A 19123-nucleotide genomic window follows, 5' to 3' on the forward strand; every position below is an offset into this window, starting at 1 on the left:
TTTTTTTTTTTGCTTACATCACTTGCAGTTTTCCTTACAATGAGAGAGGCATGCTGATTTCTGTCCCTGTGAATTTTCTGGTGAGTTTTACAGTTAAGCAGAAGGTATTTTAGAAAGAAACAATGATAACAGGAAGGGTTATCAAAAATTGTCAGCTGTGGCGTAAGGATAGTCAAGAGAGTTAAGCTAATCTGTATGTAGCCTCAAGCCAACATAAATTATTTGTTTGGTTTTCCTCCAGCGCGGTAACATTGCACATGCAGCCATATTGAACCTGGCTACAGGAAGCGTGGAGACAGAAATGGAAACTGAAACAGCTCAGCTGAAAGCTAAATTGAAAAAAGCAGCCATTAGGAAAGTGTGCAGAAAGTGTGTGCGAACCACTGCATGAAATTACAGTTCAGGCTACAAGAATTGTAAATGGCTCTGCAAAATTGGAGTGGTCATGTTGCATTCGTGAGCAGCAAATAAAGCAGTCGGGTGCTTGGAGCAGCTACAGAGGCTGTTTGCTCTGACGTTGTGCAGGTGACTGGGTGTGAGGAGGAAGGAAGCTCATGGCAGTATATGAAAGAAGCATAAAATGAAGCAAAAGCATAGCAGGGGGGTAGCTGTCCTGGCAGATTGAATGTGCTTCATTTTCTTTGTCCAGGAAAATTGGTTGTGGAGGAAGTCTAGCTATGTGTCAGGGGAGCATCTGAAAAAAGAGAAGAGCAGTGGGTGAGAGTGGAGCAGGCAGCAGGGAAAGAGCAGAGGATCTGATGTAAGGAAAGCACTGGGATTGGAGAAAGCAGGACTGTCTGCATGGGGGTTGTTGGGCTGGTGATTGTAATGGGCTGCAGCTGTCAGTGTGGATCATTATACCCTTTGCTTGCAACTTCTGATGATTAAACAGTTATGGAGGGGGGAGTCCTGGTGGAATTGTGTGATGATTGGGAAGTCTCAATGATGCTTTCCCCAAAAAGCTTTCCTATGAGTGGGATTGTGAGGAGTTGTGCACGTTTGTCACTGCAGCAATGAGCATTTAGAGTTTTAGAGCATTTCATTTGGAGTTTTTGACTAGTGGTAGTGGTGACTACCATGTGTGGGTGAGTGGGGAGAAGCAGCATTCTATTTTGAATGACTTTCACACTTTTTAATCCTCATGTGTCAGAGTTCGTACTTAACCTGCGTTGTTCTTATGTCAGTGGTTATTGGTATAACCACTCAAGGAAAGCGGGGCTCAAGAAGATTTGGTTTAGGTGTCTTAGGTTCAATGGGCAGCATTTGGCAGGATTTGGTCGGAGTGAGGAACTCTGACAAATAACCTGAGCAAAGGCTGCAGAAAGCTGGCCAGAAGCACCAGTGATGGTGGTGTGGTTCAAAGGATGTCTCAGCTGACAGGATTTGAGCTTCGGGGCACTTAGGTTCCTGAAACCATTGTTTTTGCTTCCAGGCCAGAAGGGATGCAGTCAGAGGTCCTTGTGCTGAAGGGTCTCCAAGTTCTGTAGTAGGTTTTCCCCATAGTCTCTTCCCCTGCCAAGTGCATTGGCATTTCATGTCAGCATTGGTGATGGGTCTGCAGAGCCCTGGCTGAGCTGGGTTGTGCTGCTGCCTGGTGTTGGAGTCTGGGGCCCAGTACTGGGCCTTGAGGCAGGCAGTGAGGCAGGGGGAGGATCGCAGCAGTAGACCGAAACAGAGATGTGACAAAAGGAGCAAATTATTAGCCATCTCAGCACAAAACTACCACAAGAAAGAAATCTGAAACTATAAATTAGCAATAACATCACTGAAAGAACTGTCTCATAAATGCGTATTTTTATCTCTGTACAATTTTGATAATGGTCCCGTATAACCAAATCCTTAGAGCAGCCTTAACCCTTCCAGCAGCAGTCTGAAAAAGTTATCTGCCACTTTTTTTCCAAAGAATTTTTCTTTTAAATTCCTTCAACAACAACGTGGACGTTTCTGGTCTTCAAATATCATTTCTTGTTGTTCTATTTTTGCCATCTAATTTGGATGCTCTGAGGCAGTAGCGCAGGGCTATCAGTTCTGTGGTCCGTAACAGTTAATTAATTTTGTCATGAAGTATCTATAGAGGAAGGAAGTGGTGGTACAATTCAGGCTTCACAGGTCATAACCAAAGTCGTGTATCTGCATTATTTCTTCAGTAAGCTTTAATTTTTCAGTAGTTGGATGACATATCTGTCAGCAGTGATTCACTTCAGCTGCCCAACCGTATGCAGAGCTCTTCTTAAATCCCTGCAGATAGCGATGTGTTTGTGTGCGCTGAGTGTTGTTCATGAATCCATGTGCTACAGGAGTCCCATTTTTGTCTGACCCTTTTCTGAAAGGAGCTGGCACGCCGATACTTTGGGTTATTTATACTTAGACCCAAATAGGATGAAAAGTGTTGTAGCCTGCTAGGTCTGTGAGGTGTTGGCCTTTTCTCCTGGGTAACAGCAATAAGACAAGAGAGGACGGCCTGAAGTTGTGCCAGTGGAAGTTTGGGTTGGATATTAGGAAACATTTCCTCTTAGAGCAGTGAGGCATTGGTGCAAGCTGCCCAGGGAGGTGGTGGAGTCACCGTCCCTGGAGGTGTTTAAGAAATGTGGAGCTGTGGCACTGAGGGATGTGGTGAAGAGGAGAGTCTCGGGCTGCCCGCAGGCTGGGCCTTAAGGCCATTTGGCTCAGACTCTTTCACAGAACCTTAAACACGTGGGTCAGATCCATTAGGCTTTTGCTTTTCCTTTTGTTCTGGGCATTGGTGGCGTCCTCTACCCATTCATGTATGGAGCTGACACGCTCCAATGTCTGGGGTACACTCAGGCACAGGTGATGCATGTGTGTGACTGTGCCACATATTGGTGGTGTCAGCAGCCCTTAGCAGGAGCCGTGCATCATGCTATCTCGTTTGCTGAGTGCTGGAAACTCACGTGGAGCAGTTGGCTTCACCCTTTCCTTTTTGGTGCCCCAAGTACCCTGGTCTGAGGGGATCGGCAGGGCCATGACCAGGACAGTCTCAGGGAGCTCTCAGTACAAGCAAGGATGTACTGCAGTGCAGATTGTCCCTCATTCCTCAAAGGCCTCAGCCTCAGAACGTTTCACAGGCTATGTGGAAAGCACTCTTTCAGCTGTTCCTCCTGCATTAAAATATATGACTTGACTAACAAGTGGCTGTGGGTAGGGAGAGGGAGAATGTCTTGCACAGCGCTACCAGGCAGAGCTGCTCTGTGAGGGGGGACGGTGAAGCGCAGGCAGCGGCTGTGATGCACTGTGCATAGCAATCCCCTCACTCATACAGCTCCTTGAGGAAAATGATGCTGGTGTGCGAAGGAGGCCCAGCTCCCCACAGCCAGTGGGAGCTGCAGCAGCTTAGGAGGAAACAAAGCAGGCATGCAGGAGGTGGGAGGCAGTGCGCTGCTGCGATGACTAATAAGAAAATTGCTGCAGGTTCCCATAGTTAAGCTGTTTTTCTTATGACCTGTGGTAAGCTGGTTATGCCGACTAATCTGCTTTTAGCGCTGTGATGTGAAAGAGATATGTGAGCAAAGCCTCACTTGCCCTCCAGTCAGTGCAGAATTAAAGAAAGAGCCACTTAGCATAAGTGATCCCCAGTAATAATTATGGCTGTGAGCGCTTTGATAACTGAGCAGGGGGTTAGGGGATGAACGCATGTGTGTGGCTGGATGGCTACAGCTTCCTGGTGGCTTTTAAAGCCCTGTATTAAAGCATGCTATGCTATGCCGGCTGGCTGGTGTGCTTTTCAGCATCCCTTATAAACTGGATTTGACAGTAGGCGTGAGGCCTACAGGCCTGGCTGTTACCCAGCCACCACCTTTTGTTCTCAGTCAGACATGTCCTGTGCCTCTGGGGGCCACAAGCAGCAGTGCCCCATCCTCCAGACTGCAGTTGCCTCTCCTTTGGTTCAAAATAGCCAATTCTGACTTTGGAAATTTGTCTCTGTCCACTGTTTCCTAGGGCCCTTAGCCAGCTTTTCCTTAGCATCTAGAAATCATCTCCTCCTATCAACTGCTCTTTTCCTTAGGTAACTGAGGTCCTTATGTCTTGTTGCAGGCTCTGCCACCTCTACCTCACTTGGACGGTCACAGAGGATTTGCCTGGAGGATGGCACTTCTGGCCCAGGTCACGCTGAGGAGCGTGTCTCCAAGCTGAAGGTACAGCTGACTGCGTGCATTTGAAGCGCTTCAGGATCCTTCACAGAGCCCCATTCCTTGCCTACCAGCACTCTGCAAGGAGGATGGATCAGAAACTTTGTGAGTTGGCTTTTTCTTAAAATAAATGTTTCCAAGCAGCAGGAAAAAGAACCTCTGGAAAGACTGGGAGTGACGGAAATCTATATCTTTTATGATAAATATGTGAACTATGAGAAGTAGTACCTGTTTCTTAAATTTTGCTAACAGTACTGCATGCTTCTGACTCTGGGCCAGGATGGCAGCTGTGGGAAGCGATCATTTTGCTTGAATCCCTCTCTTGGTGGCCATTCACAAGAAGCTTTGTATGTCACCTTAGCTAATCTGTAAGTGTATTTGTTTTTTTGGTGTTTTTTTTTTTTTAAAACTCGTTCCATCAGGGATTGCGTGTTCAGTCTGTGCGAGAGAGAGAAACATGGGCAGTTTGCACTGCACACGCTGCAGGCTTCTAGTGCATAGGAGTGTTTTTAAGTGGCAGTGAAGCACTTAGGTTTCTTACAACAAACTTGTAGCTTTCAAAGATACAGTTCTCAAGCCAACTGTCAGTTTGAGCTTTATTTCTGGAGAGAGAATACAAAATTAGGAAAGATTACAAAGCACTGAGAAAAAGAATACTAAAAAAACAATTGCGGTTCAGAAAGAAGCGCAGTCTGGATGACCTTCACGGCCATTTTCATATTGGAGTAGAGCATTTTGCAAGCATACAAATTGGAATCTCATCACTTAGTAGCCCCTCATTTCATGCAGTAATCGATCAGGCTGAAGAACAGACTCATGACTTTTCAATCCAATGCTAATTGCACTTAATTACAAAGTTTGAAAAAATTTCAGGAGGGTCTTGGTCTTAGCTCAGTTTTACTCTAAAATGGAGCCCAATTTCCCACCCTTCCAGAAAATTCCCAGCTTGAGAACAATGTGCTTCTCTGTGGCCAGGAGAATCCCTTTGCTTACCATAAATCAGTCCAGAGGGACATCCCTCTGCTTGAGGCAGCACACATGGTAGGCCTTATATTCAATGGTATCTCCTAGAAAGGGATTTCACGCTGCATTTGTGTGGTGTAAAAATCCTTCCCTAAAAATAAAGGGCTGGCAGGATGGCTGAGGGATGGGCTGAGTGTCTGGATGGGCAGGGAACTGAAGCCTTTACCCTTATTTCTTCAGGCATGAATGAAGTGTCTGCTGTACTTCTCAGCAGCAGAGACACTGTTTAAATGCAGGCACCAGGCTGAAGCCTATCTCAATTTCTTGTTGAAGGGATGATCTTGATCAGAGTAGTCCAGAGCTGCATGAGCAATGGACAGCAGGACACTGAGATGGCTCAGATGGCTTCCGAGGGCACAGGTCGTGTAGCAGTTTTGCTGCTTCAGGAGCAGTTAGCTGATCTCAGCAGCAGCTCTCCTTGGGGTTGGAGGCTTTTGTTGTGCCTAAAGGAAAGTGTAGCCCACATGACTATAGGACTTCCAGTTGCTCTTCGATATCTATTTAAAAAGGAACAGACTGGGAGATGTGGCTCATACCAGACATGGTTGGGAGACAGTGCATGTCACAACTCTCACAGCATTGATGCTTCAAACCGTGGCAAGCAGAGCTTTTTCACCTCTTGGCAGCCTCATGCTTTGGCAAAGGAGCTGCTGTCCCAGGTCTCACTCTGGGTAAAGAACATAGAGCTCTGGTTAACTGAGTGCCACTGTAATGGACAACTCTGTTTAGTTTTGTGTTTTTTTTAATGCATCTTTAATTTTGCAGGAGCTGAGTACCTGTTCACAGAGAATGAAGCAGACTTGCCAGCCAGCCCCTGGGTTACCTCCTTTCATGGCAGAGAAGCACAAGAAGCAAACTCCACAGTTCCTGTGGATTTGCTCCATCACAAAGGTAATACTCTGTGTTTTAGCTCTAACCCAAGGCAGAGAGCATTTAAAGACCAAGGAGCTGTAAGGTCACGTGAGATTAAAAAGACAAGATGTTTGTTTATTTATTAAAAAGATGAAGCTAGGCCTTTTCTTGATAAACAAAAACATTCCTAGAACTACCAAAAAAAAAGTTTAAAATGAAATTGAGAAAAAGCAGACTTTGCTACAGTAAGTAGGTAGAAAAGTGCTTTATGGATGAAAAACTGCAGCCAGAGAGAACATCAGAAATGTTCTACCCTAAATCAGAAAGCAATCAAAAAGAACTGATGAGCATCCTGCTGGTCACGGAGTAATGTAAGTGCAGGGCATGGCCCTGGGTGCCCTTGGACAGCAGCTGAGAGACTGGAGTTTGTCTGATTTGTCCAGTGTAGGAAAAAGAAGAGTTTTTCAGCATGTCAAAATGGCAGCAAACGTAAGTGTCACTGTTTTATAAAAATAAAGTAAATTAAATTGCTTGATAATGTCTCTTCACTCTGTACTGTAGTTGTCAGTGTTTCTGCTTAGATTACTGAATTCACAGTCCAGAATGAGTGTAGTGAGTGTAATGAGCTTTTAGCTCTAACACATTGATGCGGTCTGGCCCGTTCTCCTGCAGATTAGTTGTCCGGTGTAGAAAAGTCCCCTCCCTGTAAGCTGGCACAGGACTCGTGGCTCTGTGTCACTCCTGGGTCACAGCGTACGAATGCTCCCATTCGATGCCAACGTGAGCGTAGCAGTACAGCAAGCTGAGAACAGTCAGTGTTGCCCACGGCCAGCCTATAAATAGAAAGGCAGACAATTCTCATCAGAATAATTAATGGCTGCTTCATGCAAAAATACTCTTAGGGTGACCAACTTATGACGCTTCTAATTAATTTTATTAGCAATTCAGTATTATAAGTGGAGCCAACACACCAAAGGGGGAATTTTGGATGTCTAAAGCTTCAGGGATGCCCAACCCTCTGCAGACGCACTCTTTTCTATTTCCAGTGAATTGAATCAGGTTTATTCCTGTTCTGTATCTCCAGACGATGCTTGCAGCGTTAAAGAGGTCAGTTTCAATCTGAAAGTTTGTGGCAGGTTTGTCTGTCAAACTGCTCCCTGATGCTTTACACTGGCTGTGGCGCTTCCCAGGCACGAAGGCACGCGTGGCCATAATGCAGGTTATTAAAACCCAGCCACCCAGCAAACCCAGCCACCTGTTCTGCAGAGAGGCTGGAGAAACCTCTGATTAAGGCTGCTTTGGATACCCTGCAGCTGGGTGTAAAACTGATGTATGTTCTCTACAAACCAATAACAGCTAATGGGGGCAGCATAGCATTGTTCTGGTACAGAGGAGACAGCCCTACTTGCCCCATCTACGTGTTAGAATTTTTTAAACTAAAAGAAATAAGATGTCTAATACATAAAACACGTTTTGTTCTTACTTCCCCTGCCTTTTAGTGAAAGTCACCTTCTCTCACTCAAGCTTTTAAAGCTAAATAAGTACATCTGGGTGTCACAAGCCAAAAGGTGTACCCCTTCCAGCGCACCTGCAGATCACTCTGAATCAGATAAATAAAAATGCTTTTCTCAGTACTTTTCCCAGCACCTCTGTTCATTTTCTCCATTTTCATCTTAGAATGAAATTCAGAACTCATAGGTTGAGAACCCAAAGATTGAACCCCAATGTTCTTTTTAAGGGGAGGGTGAAGGAAGGAAGGCATTTGACTTTTTTTTTTCTTGGTAGGTTTTTGTTGACATGTGAACTCTGGTTATGCATATGGCTGGCTTTCTATGTGCCATCCTGGAACCAACAGCAGCTGCTTTTGAAAAAAGGGCTTCTGTGCTCCCTCTTGAAGATAGTTCTGGTCAGAAGGAGCCTGCTGGCAGGAAGGACTGCTCAGGGTTCTGTAGAAGGGATGGACAGAAGACAGAGCCTCCTCAGCATATCACTCATGAAGCACTCTTCTTTCTGAAGGTATGCTCACAAAGCTCAGTTCCTTCTCCAGTGGAATTAGGCTGCTGGAGGTTGGGTTGTACTTTCAACAGCAAGCTAAAGCCTCACACTGCTTTGTCTGCAGTAACATTTCACTTGAAAGTATGTCAGCCGATGTAACAAACCCATACCTTCCCTAGCAGCAATAGTCTGTGTCTGCTTTATACAGACAGAGCCAGCAAGTTGAAAGGGGATAGACACTAAGTTTTTTTTTTTAAAAAAGCATACTTCTGAGAATCTTGTTAGACAGATATTAGGCTTTTTTTTTTTTTAAGCATTTTAAAGATGTGACACAGAGAAGATATGCCAGCAGTAGTTCTTAGGATGTATGACTTGTTTGTTATTGCAAGCCAGGGCTCCACATCCTATTTATAAGAGATTGTGATAGACAACGTACATATTTGGTGGAAATTTCTTCTAGATTCTAGACTTACAGAATTCCTCCTCAGTGCCCCTGCCACAGGTTTATGGGCCCTCCTGCCACTATAGTCTGGTTTGTAGAAATGCTCTTGGAACATGGGGAATTTTCCCTGTACAGTAACAGGTGTTAAGAACTGCATCCAGCAGATTATCTACTCCTGATCTAATTAAACTGAAAAGAAGAGAAAAGATGTGATCCACTATGGGAGAGGAAAAAGAATATATTTCTTAAATTTGTTCTTCACACAGCTGTTCTAGAAGGAGCTGCACAGAGCAGGGTCTGTTTGTTTTTTTTTTGGGTGGTCCTGCACAGAGCCAGGAGTTGGACTCAGTGATCCTTGTGGGTCCCTTCCAACATGGGATATTTTGTGGTTCTATGTTCTGCTTCTCCACAGTCCTGGATTAACTCAGTTTCATGCCATGCAGACTTGCATGAATGCATCCACATCTGAAAAGTGGCCCAAGGAAAGCTCAAAGCAAGCAGGGGCTCTTTGAACTGTTTTTACCACTATCCAATCACACAACAGAACACAATGAAAAGACCGAAGAAGGTGATGTTGCAAGGAAGGACTTGCTGAGCAACACTAATCTAGCAAGGACATCTTTTTAAATTCCGTCCAGCATTTTCTTCTGCCGTAAATGACCTATGTGTTATCCTTGTGCATAACCTCTATAATCAAATAGCAGCATGAGCTTGCAAGTTATGTTCACAGGAGCTTTTTCCTTGCTTAAACAGTTCCTCTTTGTAAGCAGGAGTTACTGATGCTCTCCTTAGTTCCAAGGAAAATGCTCTTTTTGCCCTGGGCCAGCATTATCATGTATTGTCTTCCCTCAGGCCCTTTGGTCTCCCTCATTCTGCTCTTACCCTCAAATCACAATTCAAAGGGATCTTCTTTCTGGGGACTCTACAGCTTTACATTATCACCCTAAGTCACTGCATCCTCAAATAGAAGTTGCCATCTACCCTGTAACATTCTTCAAACTCTATTCAGAAGTAGACAAATCTGCATTCTCGATCTGTATTTCTCTAAAAAAAATCATAAATAGAATGCACTTCAAAAAGCAACAGTGCAAGGGCCAAATGAAGTATTAAACTTAAGAAGTAACCGAGTTAGTTACGTTGGCCTATTTGAAGCTAAGTCACATACCACCCTACATCTTATAATCTGTTGACTACTAGCAGTCATTTGAATTTAGGCTCAAAAGCCAAATCTCATGAGCTGATTCAGATTTTTCATTTTTTTTGTGTGTGTAAAGATGAATCAGTGTTCATTAACACATGCTATTCGTATATCTAGGAACAAGTTCTTGTCCAGTTTGCAAATCCAGCAATGTCTTTATGCTTTACCTCCACAGTCATCTTTAAGACAGCAGGGTTTTTAACAAAGGAATGCTGGTGACAAACATCAGCAGACTCACAACCAAGTTCTTTGCTTACACAGCTATGTTGTTCCACTAGACTCAAATACAAACTCCTTTGTAAATAGTATCACAAATACTGTGCTAAATGTAGCACTTTATCACACAGCCTCCTCCTGAAGTAGCTTCCAGTCCCAGACAGGTAGGAGACAATGTGCTGTTACACACAGCTAATCTACTGTACAGTAACATAAAAGAAGCATGCCAGCAACATGTTGGGCCTCTCCAGCTATCACAAAAGGCACGAGCACAAGAAAACAACACTGTGTTGGCTTCAGCCTGCGAGAGGGTAATAGAGAAAGGAACAGTAATGACATTTTACATGTTCAGAAATGCCTTACTTGCTATGGGACCTCTGTGCTGTTTTTAGACATGACTTCATCACACAGTCTTCAAAGTGCAGAGTAATTATTAAATACATAAAAGACAGAGAAAGTTCTCTATTTGAAAAGCTTGACTTCAGGGGCATACATCTGACTTTGACTTGGAAGTAGGTAAGTTTCTATAAGACTTGCACTTGGGAAAATCTGTCCTTAAAGAGAACTTTACTTGTGACAGGACACTGAAGCTTCCACTCCATAAAGGAGCAGTTAGGAGACACAGCTGTGGCTTGGAAGAAGCAGCACAGGTACTGACTTGTCAGGCATAATAAAAAGCAACAGCAAACCAGCATTTGAGGACAACGCCTCTTACCTACACTTGCTAACATCCTTATTTTTTCTGAAAATGGAAATGATCTCATAACACATTCCAAACTAGAAGGCAGTTGAAAAAAAACCTATTATCTGGTTCAACATTTGAAGCAGAAGACAAATACTGCTTTTTTTTTTTTAATTTAATGTTCATTACAGGTGTTTCTAACTTCCAGGTGTGCTACTGCTACCTGTTAGGGCAGCACTGCCTGATAAGATGTATTGCAATCACCTTGCAGGGTATCAACCACTTAGCTCTTTTAAGGGATTGGAAAAATGACATGAAAAACGTATCTTCAGATGTTACTAGCATTCAGCACTGCAGACTTCAAAGCACAACAGAGGTGATCCAATTGGCTTATCCAGAATTGTCCCATGGGAAAACATGCATCATGTTTTCCAGCTACTGTGTACACAGAGCATAATAAATGCAGCCCTACATAATACTGGGCCACTGGGTAATATTGTGTTATAATGTATGCTTATTTCTGTTTCTCCCAGAGTTCATTCCTATTCTGAAGGTACTAAATCAGAATATGAAAGGAATGATAATTTTCAAGTAAAAATATCTATTTCTGGAGGTGTATGGGGCTGCTGAATCACAGCCTGAACCTTTGATTGATCACCTAAGGCAAGCAATGAGTCAGCCACGGGAGCACAGGTGAAGGCAATTCACCTGAGCTGCAGGAAGGGATGGAGCCTGGCTGCACCTCTCCTAGACCCATTTAAGAGCTGACTGCCAGCGGGGAAGGATCTCTCTGGAGATCCGCTCCATCAGGAGTTCATCTCGCGAGGCCAGGACAGGGTGAGTGACTTTTTCTCACTTCTCCAATATAAATTATATTAGCCAAGCTCCTGGATAGATAGATATATACATATACGCACATATATATATATACACACACGTACACGTGTGCGTACGTACGCAGGTGTGCGTACGTGTACTCAGGCGTGTGTACGTACGCGTACACAGGTATACACACATACATGTGTGTACGTACGCGTACTCAGGTGTGTGTACGTACGCGTGTGTACGTACGCGTACTCAGGCGTGTGTACGTACGCGTGCTCAGGCGTGTGTACGTACGCGTGCTCAGGCGTGTGTACGTACGCGTGTGTACGTACGCGTGTGTACGTACGCGTGTGTACGTACGCGTGTGTACGTACGCGTGCTCAGGTATACACACATCCACACACGTGTACACGTATACATATATATACATATATACACATACATACACACGTACACACACGTGTGTGTATATTTATATATACACCATCTGTATATCCATTGATTATACAGAAGGATATTCTGAAGCTTTACAATACACCTTTGAAAATAAAGCATTCAGAAGATAAACAGCAGAACTACCTACCCTTGCAGAGGGGTTTTCGTGCAGACTCCTTTCGAGTTCCTCCACAGTCTAATTCCTTTTAATACACCTCCCTTACTCACACTTAACGAAGACAGGAAACTGGACATTTTTGATTACGTGCAGAAAAACAGCCAAGCACAGCTTTTGTTTTCTAGTTTAAATAATTTTAACATTCATTAAATAAAGCCATACAATTAAGAAATCTCTACTGAATTGGAACCCATGTTAGTAAACAACTCCAGTCCCCGGTGTAAAGAAAACAAAACAGAAGCAATCATGGAAGTACTGGAAATATTTGCAATTCACTGAAGTTAGATTTCATGGTTACATATATAAAAATCTATTTTGTACATACATCCCCTTAAATATATAACAGAGGAGAGAAGGCTCTGTGTTTATGTCATCAACGTTTATATATATCTGAAGGAAGAGAACAAAGAAAAAGAGCCAGTGCCGAGGCCAGAGGCACAGGACAAGTTACAGCAGCATAATTAAGTGGTGGAAAATTTATTAACATGTTATAATTGCCCAATTGTAGTGCACCCCAATCACTGAGACTGACCTCTGTATGCTCTGCTGACCTGGGCTGGCAATGTTCTAAGCTCCCTAATCTGTCCTGCCAGCAGTTAGAAATGCAATTTCTCAATAGTCCATGTTCTTGAGCAGTGTCATTAAAAGACTTTGTGTGCACAATGCTGTAGAGATGGCTTTTGTCAGGGAAACTGTCTTCATATTACTTAATTCTTTGTTATCTCCTCAAGTTGGAGATACACATTTTTTAAAATTATTTTTATAATGCACATTTGAGGATAGGCCCTTAAAATACAGGAGCATGCACTACTTCTGCCTGGAGCTGTTCCTCTCAAATCCAGCAGAAGTTTAACTACTTGGAAGCTTAGCCTGAAGGCTAATTAAGGCTGCTGGTTCTTGGGTTTAAATTGAAGGGGCTGCTAATGTTTATGATTCACATGTTTAAATTCAACTGTGGCGCTTTCCAATTTAATGGCCATCTTAGGCATTATAGGCTGCAAATAGCCTGTATCCTCACGTAGGAACTTTTACTACCAAGCATTTTATTTCAGCTACCTAGGCAAACTTCTGCTGATAATGAACTGGCCTGGAAAAAAGACCAAGTGCACGGAATTTCACTTCAATTTCTTGACTGCTCTGTGGAAGCACTCAAGCCAAAGACATCAAATCAGCTCCACGCATGCATTCAGGAGTAACTACAAGTATGGTGAGGTAAAATACAGTACCTAGAGAACAGTGAATTAAGTTGCAAAAGAATTCATATGGCAAACAAAGACCTAACATAAAGCACGACCTTGTTTCGCTGCTGCTTTCAGCTTATGTATGAGAAGACAAAGATGCACCACTGCCACGATGAAGGACAGCCAATTCTGCCAGCACATGCACAGCCCTCCAAGTCTCAGCTGGGCATCTCCAGTATCCTCCACCGCATAAAACAGAACCCAGATTCATGGGGATCTGTATTCAAGATGCTCCCTTGTCCCACTGTATCTCCAGGAAAGAGCTCCCGCACCTTTCCCCTCCATCCGCACTGGAGCACAGCTGGGAGTAGAGCCAAGAGGAGCCAGCTTGGGGACTCCAGGCCAACTTTACTAATTGTCACAGACTTTTAGGTGGAGATCCTGCAGATTCAAGTGTGAATGAAGTCCAAATATTCAGAAAAATCACTGTAAGACAGGAGTTATCTAAAAAGGAAGCCAAGGAAGTGCTGTAAGATGACTCAGAAGCTGTCCAATTCAGAGTCCGTAAACAAGACTGAAAAGCACAAAATAGTGAACTGCCAGGTCAAGATCTCAACCTCACTCAGGTACATTGGCTTTAACCACAAAAAGCTTCCTCCTCAGTAGACATGAAGCACTTTCCAGCTAAGGATATTAACAAATGTATTACATAGTAGTTTGCTTATGTGAATTTTAAATTATATGATCCTGGAGAATGCTTACATCTGAGACTGTCTGAGGAGAACGTACTGCTGCTGAGAAAAACTGAAAATGGAGAGGTAATAAAGAACATCATCTGCAGTGCAGGATGACTGGACTCAAAAATCAGCACTGCCGAGAGCAGAAAGCTGTAGTCTCTTAGCACTGTCATAATGCAAACAGGTTTCATTTAGAAGATACAGGAAAAACAGATAGAGATTACAAAAGCTGTGACTTTTCTGCATTCCTACAGAGACAGTGGAACCACACATCACTATAGGTAAAATCATTTTGTCTATATACCTGATGGCACTGAGGAAAGTTGTGTGCTGGCAAGGATTGTCACATACAAGAAAAACGTTCAGCTTCAACCCAAGTAGGAAACATGCTAAACACGCAGTTTCCTTCAATCAGATTAGCTACGCAACTTAATAGGAAGCTCAAAAGACAGGATTACTGCTTTATAAAGCACCCAAGGGTGCTTTATAAAACAATTCAATGACGCCAAAACCATTTGCATTGCACAAAGTACGCATATGAAATTAAAAAACTACAACTGCCAGTGTTCTTGCTTACAAATGCTGGTAAATGTTGTGTGGATGCATTTATCCATTCAGGAGATGCCTGAACAGGTACTCCATTTTGTCTGTAGAGGCAAAACATCACTGATATCCAACTATGATATCAGCAGCTCTCCAGATGCAGTATAATCTAAATCAGGAGCATTAGTTTTCCTTGCACATGTCACCTGATGTGAGCAGAGGAATGTTGGTAACCTCACTCTACACTGCTCGAGGTTTTAGGCAATGACCTGGTCTGAAGCATATCAGGTAATCTGGTGGTAATTCAGCCAAAAACAGAAGAACGTTACTAGTGCAACTGTTACATTTGAATTAAGAGTTTAAAAAAGGAACAGTTTAAAAGTGCCAGGCAGAATCTTTTTGCCACAAGCGATAGTGGGAAAGGAAAAGAAAATCAAACAGCTTTAGTTTACAGATTAAGAAGAGGTGAATCTATAAGCCAGGAGCATATGAACTAGAAGTGACCTTCCTTATCCTCCCAGGTCTTTAGCTGAGAACTGCTCACAGCTAACACGAAGTAGAAACAAACAAAATAGGAACTTTTGCTGGTCTCTCTTCTGAACACAAGCTTTCAAAAGCACAACTATCAATAAAGACATTTTCACTAGGAAGCAAGGCAGAAGAGATACCTCTTTGAAGTGTTACGCAGTGAAAACATTTCCGAGTAATATATCTGCCTTGCTGTGCATCAGAACAACTCTGTGCTCATCCTCAAATGCCTGTTCGAGCATTCTCGGAATAATCTCCTTAAATACAGTGTGAACAGTTATGGAATGATAACACTAGCAAACTATTCATTGACAGCATTATAGACAGCAATCAAAATATCAGAGCAAAGAGCCTCCTTCTGTTGCAGATGGACAATGAAGTGCGAGAACAAAGAGCTAAATCCTCAGGAGAACAGACACGTCCCAAGGGCAGAGCTGGGAACGATGCTGCCTGGCACAAGCCTGAGCTGAGTACTGAGTGCCTGTCTGTCATTGAGCAGAGATACCCACGGCATGCAAAGAAAGAGGCTGAGCAGAAGGGCAAGTTAACCTCTCTTCTACAAAAACCCAAATTTCACGATGCTTTCTGTATTGATCTAATTAGGGATCTCCTTCCTAGAATTTGGGGTTGCTTGTCAACATTTTGCATTCAGCAGAATTCCTTCTGTAGTCTTCGAGACCAAGTGCTAGGGATCTCTTGAGCAATCAAGGTCCTATCAAAGCTCTCAAGGGGAGTGCATTTAAACCATCGATTCCGATATATTATCAGTCACCAGCAAAGACAATATTTGCGTAAAGAGGTGAAGTGCTGTAATTCATTTTCCCAACCCCATTTCTGATTGAGATCTCCTGGAACGGTCATGAATGTAAGATGCTTAAGTGATGAATAAAATAATAATTCTTTTATTAGGAAGTATTATTTAAGGATGAATTATTCTCTGTCCTTTCTGCTTGCAAGAATCTTTAATCTGCAGTTCCCTTTTCTCATCACAAAATCAGTTACATCCCTGAACCGTATCAGCAATTCTGCTGCACTGCCTTGTCTCTCACAGCGTTAAGAATAAGAAAACAAGTAGTGTGACAAATTTAACAACTACTTCCAACCAGCTATGCTAACGGTATACAAACTGCAACTTCTTATCACAGAGCCCTTGTACACAAGATGTTCTGCATAACAAAAATTGTTACCTGTTAAAGCTTCACACAGCAAGGGAAGGGCTGATGGTACGTGGGTAATTTACAACACTGCGTATGGGATAATTGCTATACCAGTGTAAAGCGTAATACTACAAGTGAGAACGGTGAATTGAGTCCTCACCTAACAGAAATTCAGACATCTTAAGGAATACAAGTGCATACGGTAACCAAGCAATCTCACAACTGCTTATCAAGCCACAATCAATCAGCGCAGAACTAAGGCTATTTCAATGCTGCTGACCGCAGGCTCTGTGAAGTTATTTCACTTCCACTTGTGTCTTGTTTTCACAATATCACCAAATGACAAAGAAGAGAGCCATGGGGCTGTTAATGCACACAGCTGTGGAAGGACAGTGTCACCTGAAGGTGGCAATCGGCCATCAAAAGACATTGACAACAATTTCCATTACACTGGTGACATATTGCATGAAATGTAATTATAATATACGAATTAGCTGTAGAGAAAGGGCCATAAACAGAATCATAGAATCATTAAGGTTGGAAAAAAAACACTAAGATCATCTAGTCCAACTGTACAACCATACATAGGTGGCCCCTTTTTGATAGACCTGATGTTGTACCTCTCACACCCAGAGCCACTCTGACTCTGCTGCAGCCCATATAATCATAGCAACTAAATACAAAAACTATCAGTAAAATAGTTCAATTCCAGATACTTCATGGGTAAAGGTTTGTTACTCCACCATCAAGATCATTTGAAGTAATGAAAAAGCCTTAAAATTATTTTAAGGTCATAATTAGACAATTAACTTGTATCTTCTCAGAATGTACATTCTGGATTTTAGAACATCTAGTGAATTTGGGGAGGAAATATCTCATTCCTTGCTCTCTATGTGAATTGGATGCATGCCTCTGTGACACAGAGCCCAGACAGTACCCGGTAATACAGATCTACCTATATGTGTTGCACAAGCTTGAAGCACATCTGAAAGAAAATCTAGCAAACCCTTTACTGTGACAGAAAACACGGATGAGAAATACCCAGGAAGCTACATCCCCATGCAGCACTGCCAACTGTAGGACGCTTGCTTCTTGAGCCCCTCTCAGCTCTCCTGGGATCAGTAGGAGCCCATCTGAGGGAAGGAATTTCAATCAGAGCGAGCCTGAGCGAGTTCCAAACCAATTTGGTAACCAAGATCAAAATGAGTCTGTCAGCCCAAGCCCCTCAGTCTGTACACTGAGTGTAACAACACTCCCTTGCCTTTGTAATCTGCTCAGAGAATGCTCATGACAATTTCCAGTGTTGTTATTATAGGCTGGCTGCTCTCCTTGCTTTCAGGTTTTAAGAAATCTTCCTAAAATGCTGCTGGATGGGACCGCTCGCAATGTTCCTTGCAGGTTGGATGACTATACTAGTGGAGCAAAGCTACATAGGAATAATTTGATTTCTAAAATATTGTTTTGTTTTCAGGGACGTCCTTAGCAGGATGTTGCATTTTCTACAAGAAAAAAAGCGCCATAATTACCAGCTCCTTTACATCAGAATACAGCCAAGTAAAACAGTACTACTGTGTCTTGCTAAAAAAAAACAAAAACCAAAAAAACCCAACAACAACTGGTGCCAATACCTCAATTATCTTATTTAACAAAGTGCAGCTTAGTGTTCCTGGCTAACACCAGTGGGTCAAGGAAGCACATGGAAAGATCACATCTTAGTGCACTATCTGATACACGGCTGTCCCACCTTTGCTCCTCTATTTACTCTAATAATAGCAGCACTGCAAACATTTAACAAGATTGCTTATAGCGTTAATATACTCGTCTTGCTAAAAGCCAACACGCAAGCACGTCCCTCTCATAAAGAAACAAGTGACCCATTTATATACATCAGCTCCATAGCGTTCAACTTGTTTCTTGTCTCTTTGTCCAGGCATGTAACACAGCAATGCTTCTGTGACTCATTTGTCTCTGCCACTTTACCTCGATCATGTCTGTTGTTGGTGTAAAGCAAGAACAGATAAATTGAAATCAGCTGTACAGATCTGGAATAAGCAAATAGGTATTATCCTCAAGGGGCTCACGAGGAATAGATCTGCTCAGCTGCTTCATCACAAGATGTATGGAACCTACGTGGATGCCAGAGCCATGAGGACATCACACTGATCAGCCTTATAAGGGGCCCCCAGAGCAGCCACCATCCCCATCAATACCACCTTGTCCAGCCCAGCTGGCCGCTTGCCACCACTGCTCTGCTCTCCATGCCAAGGCATGCTGGGTAGTGCCATGCTGGAGAGGGACAGAATCCTGCTGGCCTTGCTACTTGTGCCCCTATCCCCAGCCCCGATGGCAGATGCAAGGCTTCAGTCCCTTGCAGCAGCAGGATTTTTCCTAGTCCTCATTTTGCACCTCACAGGAGAGAATTATAATGAGAACTGGCAATGAAGCAGTCATTTCCATTTGTAAACAGGAGAACACAAAGGAAGAAATGAGAACAAATTTCCATACGTACAACCCCCTCTAAATATCCATTTCTGTAAGCCTTTCTGCAGTGTGCGTGCCTCTTTTCTTTACTGGATCAGCCACGCTGCCAGAATTAATTAATTAATTTAGGCAATATCATATCAGCTCAAGGATCCAGTATAACAAGAGCTGGATCTGGTTTGTTTTATTTCAGAGATCCCAGTTTCCATGCGATGGTGTGACCACACAGATTAGTCATGTAAATATAATTTGTGACTAATTCATGAATGCCACATTTCAGTGTGCCCAAACTATTTCCAGACATCTTTGCTTCAAATCAGCACACATGAAGAACAATACCTTCTTACATTCTTGCTTAGAAACTAAAGCACCAGGTGAGTAAATGCCTTATGGGAGGTCGCAGAGGGTTGGCAGGGCATGCACGAAGCCCACACTGAAGCAGGATATTCACCACATTCACATGACAGCATGCAGTTCTGATGCGAGATGGAACATGGCCTGG

The 19123-nt window shown here is 43.1% G+C and overlaps 1 protein-coding gene and 1 long non-coding RNA gene across 3 annotated transcripts in view; one reads left to right on the forward strand and one right to left on the reverse strand.

Annotated features, from left to right (window-relative positions):
• The window catches only part of LOC109365907, a 12088-nt gene extending 2919 nt beyond the window's left edge, over window positions 1-9169 (forward strand). The window contains exons 2-5 of one of the 2 annotated variants that reach the window (XR_004158808.1): window positions 4054-4253; window positions 5937-6062; window positions 7070-7130; window positions 7809-9169. This is a non-coding gene — a long non-coding RNA (uncharacterized LOC109365907). The remainder of the gene's footprint in view (window positions 1-4053; window positions 4254-5936; window positions 6063-7069; window positions 7131-7808) is intronic. The other variant, XR_002111763.2, reaches the window with a different exon arrangement.
• The window catches only part of HHAT (hedgehog acyltransferase), a 146583-nt gene continuing 133592 nt past the window's right edge, over window positions 6133-19123 (reverse strand). Inside the window, exon 11 of the mRNA XM_019612693.2 lies at window positions 6133-6856. Coding sequence (XP_019468238.1) covers window positions 6759-6856 — 98 coding nt within the window. The 3' untranslated portion in view covers window positions 6133-6758. The remainder of the gene's footprint in view (window positions 6857-19123) is intronic.

This window comes from Meleagris gallopavo, chromosome 2 (genome assembly GCF_000146605.3).
Source record: "Meleagris gallopavo isolate NT-WF06-2002-E0010 breed Aviagen turkey brand Nicholas breeding stock chromosome 2, Turkey_5.1, whole genome shotgun sequence".
Taxonomy (NCBI): Eukaryota; Metazoa; Chordata; class Aves; order Galliformes; family Phasianidae; genus Meleagris; species Meleagris gallopavo.